Consider the following 10,057-nt stretch of genomic DNA (forward strand, 5'->3'; position numbering starts at 1 on the left):
TGTCAGTGCACGCTCAAAGGTACTTTCACTTGTATCGGAGTAACATTTGACCAGTGGGATCTGTACTTTGACTTAAGGAATGAAGTTGGGTACCTTGTCCATCTCTGTTACTGAGTACAGGCTACTGTTTAAGTAAAGTTTATTTGATAAACCTTTTACGTTGTGCTTAAATGTGCTGGTATTCTTGGTATTTACCTTCACTGGACACTTTATTAGGAACACCCATACATCCACCTGCTGTTTTTATGCCGTTCTCTAATCAGCCGATCCCTTGACAGAAACACGGTGCATCAAATCATGCAGATACAAATCAAGAGCTTCAGTTAACCTTCACAATGTTCAAACATCAGAACGGGGAAAAATCGTGATCTCAAAGTGTGACTTTCTTTCACTGTAGCATGGGTGTCGGTTTGAGCCAGATGGACTGGTTTGAGTGAGTATTTCAGAGACTGCTGATCTCCTGGGGTTTTCACACACAAACAACAGTCTCTAGAGTTTACTCAGAATGGTGCGAAAAACAAAAAACATTGAGTTGAGTGAGCAACAGTTCTGTGGGTGGAAACAAACGCCTTGTTGATAAGAGAGGTCCGAGGAAAATGGACAGATTGGTTTGAGCTTTGTTGCTAGGAAGGATATAGTAACTCATAGCAACTCTTTACAACCGTGGTGAGCAGAAAAGCATCTCAGCATGCAACAGAGAGAGAAGACCATATTGGGTTCCACTCCTGCAGCCAAGAACAGGAATCTTAGAATCAAGAACAAGTTCCTATTAAAGTGGCCAATGAGTGTATGCTTTACAGCAATATGTCAGGCCACGTCTCTTCCACAAACATCTCGAGATTTAGTGCTAAATGTACGGTTTTAACAAACACAACCTTCATTTTCCTTCTAAGCCGAGGTGGAATAGAGTTCACTTCAGGTCTTCCAGCTGGAGTTTGGCCTTCTTGGTGTTGCCAGGTCACTGCTGAGGAAACTTCTAGACAGTTTCAGTCTGTTTAATACATCTTCAGTCTGCAAACTTTATCCAGAATTATAAAATGTTCCAAATGAAAGTCTTTTACTCACCACTGTCTGCTTTTTGGGAGTTTTGATTTGTTTGGGGTTTTTTTTATCTATAATTTAAATGATAATACAGATACTAAATCGTGCAACCAGGTAGAACTTGACCTCCAACAGAGTCGAGTTACTGAAATTTGAACTAGTAGTCTCATCTCATTATCTCTAGCCGCTTTATCCTGTTCTACAGGGTCGCAGGCAAGCTGGAGCCTATCCCAGCTGACTACGGGCGAAAGGCGGGGTACACCCTGGACAAGTCGCCAGATCATCACAGGGCTGACACATAGACACAGACAACCATTCACACTCACATTCACACCTACGGTCAATTTAGAGTCACCAGTTAACCTAACCTGCATGTCTTTGGACTGTGGGGGAAACCGGAGCACCCGGAGGAAACCCACGCGGACACGGGGAGAACATGCAAACTCCGCACAGAAAGGCCCTCGCCGGCCACGGGGCTCGAACCCAGGACCTTCTTGCTGCGAGGCGACAGCGCTAACCACTACACCACCGTGCCGCCCTGAACTATTAGTGTGATGATAAAATACAGTTAAAGCCTAGTATTGGAAGAGTAGGATTTTATGTCGAAAAAAAAAAATTTTCATGACAGATTCTCACTGGGGCGGCACGGTGGTGTAGTGGTTAGCGCTGTCGCCTCACAGCAAGAAGGTCCTGGGTTCGAGCCCCGGGGCTGGCGAGGGCCTTTCTGTGTGGAGTTTGCATGTTCTCCCCGTGTCCGCGTGGGTTTCCTCCGGGTGCTCCGGTTTCCCCCACAGTCCAAAGACATGCAGGTTAGGTTAACTGGTGACTCTAAATTGACCGTAGGTGTGAGTGTGAATGGTTGTCTGTGTCTGTGTGTCAGCCCTGTGATGACCTGGCGACTTGTCCAGGGTGTACCCCGCCTTTCGCCCGTAGTCAGCTGGGATAGGCTCCAGCTTGCCTGCGACCCTGTAGAAGGATAAAGCGGCTAGAGATAATGAGATGAGATGAGATGAGATGAGATGAGATGAGATGAGATTCTCACTGGCCACTTTAATAGGAACTTGTTCTTGATTCTAAAACTCCTGGTCTCGGCTTCAGGAGTGGAATCCAATGTGTTCTTCTTCTGTTGCATGCTGAGATGTTTTTCTGCTCACCATGGTTGTAAAGAGTTGCTATGAGTTACTATATCCTTCCTGGAAAAAAAGCTCAAACCAATCTATCCATTTTCCTCTGACCTCTCTTATCAACAAGTTTGTTTCCACTCACAGAACCGTCGCTCACTCGATGTTGTGTGTTTTGTTTTTCGCACCATTCTGTGTAAACTCTAGAGACTGTTGTTTGTGTGTGAAAACCTCAGGAGATCAGCAGTTTCTGAAATACTCAAACCAGTCCATCTGGCTCAAACCAACACCCATGCCACAGTGAAAGAAGGTCACACTTTGAGATCACAATTTTTCCCGTTCTGATGTTTGAACATTGTGAACGTTAACTGAAGCTCTTGGTTTGTATCTGCATGATTTGATGCATTGTGCTGCTGTCAAGGGATCGGCTGATTAGAGACCTGCATAAAACAGCAGGTGGATGTATGGGTGTTCCTAATAAAGTGGACAGCAAGTGTATATTATTACGTATAAGTGTATGTTATTCTGTTGAATAACCTGAAATTGCATGAAGAAAACCTCATTATCTAAGGAATAAAACACCTGGGTTACTGTTACTGTTGATTATTTTCCATCACCGTACAATGTGAAGTCTCTCTCTCTCTCTCTCTGTGAAAGTATTTTACCAAAAAAAAAGGAAAGTAAAAACGCCTCTGTCCTCCAGAAATTCCCATCTCAGAAAGCTTGGTTACCTTAGTGAGCCTGACCTCAGACTGTTCCAAAGCACAGACACTGGAAACTCCGTATACGAGGGTAAGTCAAAAAGTTCTAAGACAGATGTTATAATTTCCAAAGGGATTCAAAAGAATTCAAAAAAGGAATACAAAGAAGGAATTCTCCGATGGAAACATCGCTTGCAGAAGTGTTTAGATTTAACTGGAGGATATGTAGAGAAATAGCTTTGTTATTTTCATAAATCAAGATTTTTTTTCATTTGTCTAAGAACTTTTTGACTTACCCTCGTATAAATGCGAAATAAACTTCTCACAGAAAACCTCACCATGTCAACAGTGACGTGTGCGTAAGTTGTTGCGAAAAGAAACTACAACATCAGAGTCGTGCTGTTCTAGAAAATTCGTAATCACCGGCTTCTGTCCAATCCTGCGCTTTGAGAATTTCACAGCGTTGTGGTATAAGGAAGAACAAGAACCCTTTATTTATCACATGTACACTCAAGCACAGACACGGTGAAATGTTTCCTCTGCATTTAACCCATCTGAAGCAGTGAACACACACATAAGTGAGCAGTGAGGAAACGCATACCCAGAGCAGTGGGCAGCTATGCTACAGCACCCGGAGAGCAGCCGAGGGTCAGGTGGCTTGCTCAAGGGTACTTCAACCCAACCTCAGCCCATGGCTGCCCCATGCTAACCTAACCACATGTCTTTGGACTGTGGGGGAAACCGGAGCACCTGGAGCAAACCCACGCAGACATGGGGAGAACATGCAAACTCCACACAGAAAGGTCTCCGTCAGGTACTGGACTCGAACCCAGAACCTTCTTGCTGTGAGGCGACAGTGCGAACCAATACACCACCATGCCACCCCATATTGTTGCTGTTTCCTCACTAGTTTCATGGATAACAAATGGAAAATTTGAACTTAATTTGAGCTTTTCATATCCACTGATATTTTTTTCACATTTCTAAGAAAATAATAAAGATTTGAAGACCTTGTGTCCTCATCTATTCTGCTCTGGAAGAGGCACACACAAAAAAGGTGTTATTTATTTATTTATTTATTTATTTATTTATTTGGTCAAGATGTCAAGGCTGCATCATCACCAAAAGCAGGATGGACGAGGACACAAGGTCATCAAATCTTTATTAAGGCCCGGTCCCACTGGCCGATGGACACAAAACGTATGCAAAAAGAACACAGCGGACGAGCAAAATTTCGGGGGTGGCTCTATCCGTTTTCATCCGCTCCAGAAATGGACAAAATTGGCGAAAATTGGCGAAAACAGAACGGAAAAGAACAGACGTGGGTAGTATATAGCGGGGATGTTAAACGCATGTTCATAGGAAGCCTAGCGGATGAAAGCGGATGAAAGCGGATGGAAGTGGATGACAGCTCCGAAGGGGTTACCGGTGATAACTGAGAAGCGGACGCATAGCAGAAAGAGCGGATGCATAGCGGATGAAGGGGATGCATCACGTACGCCTAACGGAAACAAAGGGGATGTTGCGCGGATGTATATCGGATGCAGACCGATTGTCCACTAGGTGTCCTTCTACATACTCTAGACATACTCCAGACATCCTAAATATACGAGATACATCCCAGACATAAACGCTTTGTCCGTTTTGAATACTTTATATACGAGATGCATACGCTTACATCCTTTCTATTTCCGTGCTACTAACGATGAATAGACGTTTCATGTACCTTATCTTTCCTCCCTCTTTCCGTTTTCAGCTGCAGCGGATGTAAGTTGCGAGGATGCCCAGAGGATGCAGAGAGGATACAGCAGACGTTTAACGGATGATAACGGACATAGAACGTTTGTTGCTCGTATATGTCGTGGATTTACATCGTACACGGCGGAAAGTTCATCCGTTCTAAAAGTTTTGTGCAGCTCAAAACTTTTTGCGCGGATGAAATCACAGTGGACGGACGCTCGATGGATAGAGCGTATGAAGCACGTATGCAATGAGTACACAACGGATGCATAGCGTTTTCCAACGGATGGCAAAGATTTTTTTACGTTTTACATCCTCTTTGCATCTATAAGTGCAGTGGGACCGGGCCTTTACTTTCTTAGAAATGTGAAAAAAATTAACCCTGTGTTTTCTGTTATAATTTCTTTTATACAGTGGTGCTTGAAAGTTTTGTGAACCCTTTAGAATTTTCTACATTTCTGCATAAATATGACCTAAAACATCATCAGATTTTCACACAAGTCCTAAAAGTAGATAAAGAGAACCCAGTTAAACAAATGAGACAAAAATATCATACTTGGTCATTTATTTATTGAGGAAAATGATCCAATATTACATATCTGTGAGTGGCAAAAGTATGTGAACCTCTCGGATTAGCAGTTAATTTGAATGTGAAATTAGAGTCAGGTGTTTTCAATCAATGGGACGACAATCAGGTGTGAGTGGGCACCCTGTTTTATTTAAAGAACAGGGATCTATCAAAGTCTGATCTTCACAACACGTTTGTAGAAGTGTATCATGGCACGAACAAAGGAGATTTCTGAGGACCTCAGAAAAAGCGTTGTTGATGCTCATCAGGCTGGAAAAGGTTACAAAACCATCTCTAAAGAGTTTGGACTCCACCAATCCACAGTCAGACAGATTGTGTACAAATGGAGGAAATTCAAGACCATTGTTATCCTCCCCAGGAGTGGTCGACCAACAAAGATCACTCCAAGAGCAAGGCGTGTAATAGTCAGCGAGGTCACAAAGGACCCCAGGGTAATTTCTAAATAACCGAAGGCCTCTCTTACATTGGCTAACGTTAATGTTCATGAGTCCACCATCAGGAGAACACTGAACAACAATGGTGTGCATGGCAGGGTTGCAAGGAGAAAGCCACTGCTCTCCAAAAAGAACATTGCTGCTCGTCTGCAGTTTGCTAAAGATCGCATGGACAAGCCAGAAGGCTATTGGAAAAATGTTTTGTGGACAGATGAGACCAAAATAGAACTTTTTGGTTTAAATGAGAAGCATTATGTTTGGAGAAAGGAAACCACTGCATTCCAACATAAGAACCTTATCCCATCTGTGAAACATGGTGGTGGTAGTATCATGATTTGGGCCTGTTTTGCTGCATCTGGGCCAGGACGGCTTGCCATCATTGATGGAACAATGAATTCTGAATTATACCAGCGAATTCTAAAGGAAAATGTCAGGACATCTGTCCATGAACTGAATCTCAAGAGAAGGTGGGTCATGCAGCAAGACAACGACCCTAAGCACACAAGTTGTTGTACCAAAGAATGGTTAAAGAAGAATAAAGTTAATGTTTTGGAATGGCCAAGTCAAAGTCCTGACCTTAATCCAATCGAAATGTTGTGGAAGGACCTGAAGCGAGCAGTTCATGTGAGGAAACCCACCAACATCCCAGAGTTGAAGCTGTTCTGTACGGCGGAACGGGCTAAAATTCCTCCAAGCCGGTGTGCAGGACTGATCAACAGTTACTGGAAACGTTTAGTTGCAGTTATTGCTGCACAAGAGGGTCACACCAGATACTGAAAGTAAAGGTTCACATACTTTTGCCACTCACAGATATGCAATATTGGATCATTTTCCTCAATAAATAAATGACCAAGTATAATATTTTTGCCTCATTTGTTTAACTGGGTTCTCTTTATCTACTTTTAGGACTTGTGTGAAAATCTGATGATGTTTTAGGTCATATTTATGCAGAAATATAGAAAATTCTAAAGGGTTCACAAACTTTCAAGCACCACTGTATATGTTCTTCATTGGGCGGCACGGTGGTGTAGTGGTTAGCGCTGTCGCCTCACAGCAAGAAGGTCCTGGGTTCGAGCCCCGTGGCCGGCGAGGGCCTTTCTGTGTGGAGTTTGCATGTTCTCCCCGTGTCGGCGTGGGTTTCCTCCGGGTGCTCCGGTTTCCCCCACAGTCCAAAGACATGCAGGTTAGGTTAACTGGTGACTCTAAATTGACCGTAGGTGTGAGTGTGAATGGTTGTCTGTGTCTATGTGTCAGCCCTGTGATGACCTGGCGACTTGTCCAGGGTGTACCCCGCCTTTCGCCTGTAGTCAGCTGGGATGGGCTCCAGCTTGCCTGCGACCCTGTAGAACAGGATAAAGCGTCTAGAGATAATGAGATGAGATGTTCTTCATTTCCTGTGATTCATGGACACCAGTTAAAATCTGTTCTCCACTTGCCTGTCGGCTTTTCATTCATTCATTCATTCATTCATTCACTTGTTTGTTTGTATAATAATAATAATAATAATTATTATTATTATTATTATTATTATTATTATTAATGGATTTTTTTTTATCATTTTGGTTGCTTTTAATAAATTTAAAATTAAACATAATTATAATTAGTAGTTAATAATATTGTTTGATAAATAAATAAATAAATAAATAAATAAATAAATGGGCTTTTTGAAATCTTTTCTTGTACTTTTGGCAGTTAAATAAAGGTTTGTGTGAATAAACCAATCACAGATTTTTGTTTTATTACATTTTTGAAAATATCCCAAATTACCTCCCCCCAAAAAATAAAATAATAATAATAATAATAATAATAATAATAATTAGTTTTGCAAAACATTGTACCTGCTAGAGAAAAAGGGGTTGTTGTTGTTGTTGTTTTTTACTTATTTAAAATCAACTTTTTTTTTTAAATCAAACTTTTTTTCGGACTGTATTTAATTATCGTAAGTAATTAATTAAAATATTTTCCCTTTTTTATTAGAGAAGTTGTTTTTAATGTTAAATTACAGTTTAAACCTACCGTTTGCTTAGATTCTAAAATGATTATTTTATTTTATTGCTTTTATTTTAGTATCGAAACAACTCTCGGGACTGTTTTTAATTTGAATTGTAATTAAATGAAAAGTGTTTTGCAGTTTTACTTTTATGTGTACCTGCTAAAGAAAATGGTTTTAATGTGAAGTCTATTTTAAACAGACTTTTATTTTTTATGATGAAAATCTAAAATCTTCAGTGGGACAGTATTATTTTAACTGAAATTGAAAATTGCAGATTTATTTGGTTTGTTTGTCGTGTACCTGCTGGATTGTATTATAGAAATAATTATTTGCGGACAGTTTAAATTTTGTTAATGAAATTAAGTGTTTTTACCTTGACATTTAGAAATTATTTAACTTTTTTTCCCCCTTATATTTATGTTCAGGAGTTTGTGAAACTCAGAATCCCCCCTGGGGAAAAATAACTTCTAACAAGCACTGTTTTTCAGAGTTTCTTTTCAGACTTGTTTGTTGTATAGAGATGTGTGAAGCAATTTGAAAAGGTGGTTGTGTGTAATGCTTGACAGCAACTGGGGGCAAAAAAGCCAAACAAAAAAAACAAACTCAGGGTAAACGAGTACCTTCCTTTCACTGTATGGTGAAAAGAACACAGGGAAAGAATGTAAAAGGCAGTCAATATCTCCTTTTTCTTTCAGGAGGTAAATTGTTTTGCTGCTGTTGTCCTCGTTGTCTTTGACCTGTCGGTCATCTTCAACAATCCCAAGACTCTCCTGTCTCCATGAGACTTGGAAATGTGGAACAGCACGACAATGGTTTGCTTCTTACCTGGAGCGGCAATCATGTCCAATATGGAGGTGGAGGTGATCCTCGACGTTCCAAGTCTCAGTGCTGTTTCCTGTTCTCTTCTCCCTCTATACCTTTTTATCCTGCTCTCTTAGTGAAGTTAAATCACTAACATGGATTTTTTTCAAACTACGGCCATGCTGAGGACATCTCTTTTCCACTCCCAGCCACTTTTGTTTCTGCTTGAAACTCAGCATGAAACTCTGGAAGACCTCTCATCCTGGATGGCAGCTCATCAACTGAATCTTTATACCACAGCAGTACCGAGCTGCTCTGTATTCCTGGAGCTACATCCTGGGACAGCTCTCAGATCACACCACACCCTCTGATAGCCCACACAACCTGGGGGTAGTTTTGGCCAACCAACTTTTCTTCTCTCTTTACATTTTTAACATCAAATGATCATGCAGGTTTCTCCTTTACAACATCAGGAGGATCTAACCTTTCCTGCCCACAGGTGATTTTTTTTAATCTCTTCTCATTTTGACATGGAAACTACCCCATCTCACTCCTGGAAGACCTGCCTTCATGCACCATCCCTTTGTCCCTCGCAAAAGATCCAGAAGATGGTTATTTTCAAGACTGCATCACCACGTTGTTGGTTTCCTATAGCTGACTGCATGAAATTTAAAACACTCGTGTAAAATGTGGTGGTGTTTATATAAATGGTTTAGAACCCCTGTTGTTCTTTACAGAGAGATCTGTAACGCCGTTTGAAAGAGCTGTTTATCATGAAAAAGGCTTGATGGCAATCTGGCGGGAAGAACATCAAAAAATGTGACTTCAGTCTAAGGGTAAAAGAGTGCATGCAATTCAGAGTACACTGAAAAAGATCATCAAAAGCTCTTTTGCTTAATAATTTAACATCAGGAATCAAATCGCATCTCTCAAGTCATTAATGGAGACTTTATCTTTGACAGTGCAAAACAATAGTGACGTGATTGACCTTATTCTGCGTCTTGTGATCCTGAAGGCCATTTTTTGTAATGCGATGGGGTTTTTTTCAGCAGCAGTGCTCTCGATCGGATTCTAACAGTTTGCTGTTTATTTTCCAGGTCAGAAGTGTTTACGTGACCGTCTGACATTCCGCTTCTGTCAGAAGCTCCAGTGGCTCGGACGATGTCAGCAACCTACAGTTCAATCGCAGTGCTGCAAAACCTGCCAGCAAGGAGGTCGCGGTAATGAGCGAGCCAGCCGCCGCTGAGACAGGAGGAGGATCTGGAGGAACTTTTTTACACCAGGGGAATTCTGACCTTTTTTTTTTTAACCACACACACATGCACAGACAAACACACACACACCAAATCTAGGTGTTAGGTTTTGATCTTTCTGTACTGAAGGAGGTCAAATTGAAAAAGTATGATCTAGGAACATAGACCTTCAGAAGAGATTCTGTCTCACGGATCGTTCCTGAAGCAAGCAATCACTGACACAGAAACAGCTCCTCAGAGATGTTTCTCAGTTTATTGTAGGACAAACATGAGTATATATTCACATTCAAGAGTGTGTTGTAGCTATGAGATTGGATGATGATGTGATTGACGAAGCTCAGTTATCTATGTATAACATAAATGGGTGATGAAGCATTACATCAC

At 41.3% G+C, this 10,057-nt stretch overlaps 1 protein-coding gene across 1 annotated transcript in view; it reads left to right on the top strand.

Moving 5' to 3' along the window:
- Positions 1-9,741, top strand: part of LOC132899192 (A disintegrin and metalloproteinase with thrombospondin motifs 7) — a 222,861-nt gene extending 213,120 nt beyond the window's left edge. Inside the window, exon 24 of the mRNA XM_060940894.1 lies at positions 9,518-9,741. Coding sequence (XP_060796877.1) covers positions 9,518-9,666 — 149 coding nt within the window. The 3' untranslated portion in view covers positions 9,667-9,741. The remainder of the gene's footprint in view (positions 1-9,517) is intronic.
- The last annotated feature ends 316 nt before the right edge of the window (positions 9,742-10,057 follow it).

Source organism: Neoarius graeffei, chromosome 15 (assembly GCF_027579695.1).
Source record: "Neoarius graeffei isolate fNeoGra1 chromosome 15, fNeoGra1.pri, whole genome shotgun sequence".
Taxonomy (NCBI): domain Eukaryota; kingdom Metazoa; phylum Chordata; class Actinopteri; order Siluriformes; family Ariidae; genus Neoarius; species Neoarius graeffei.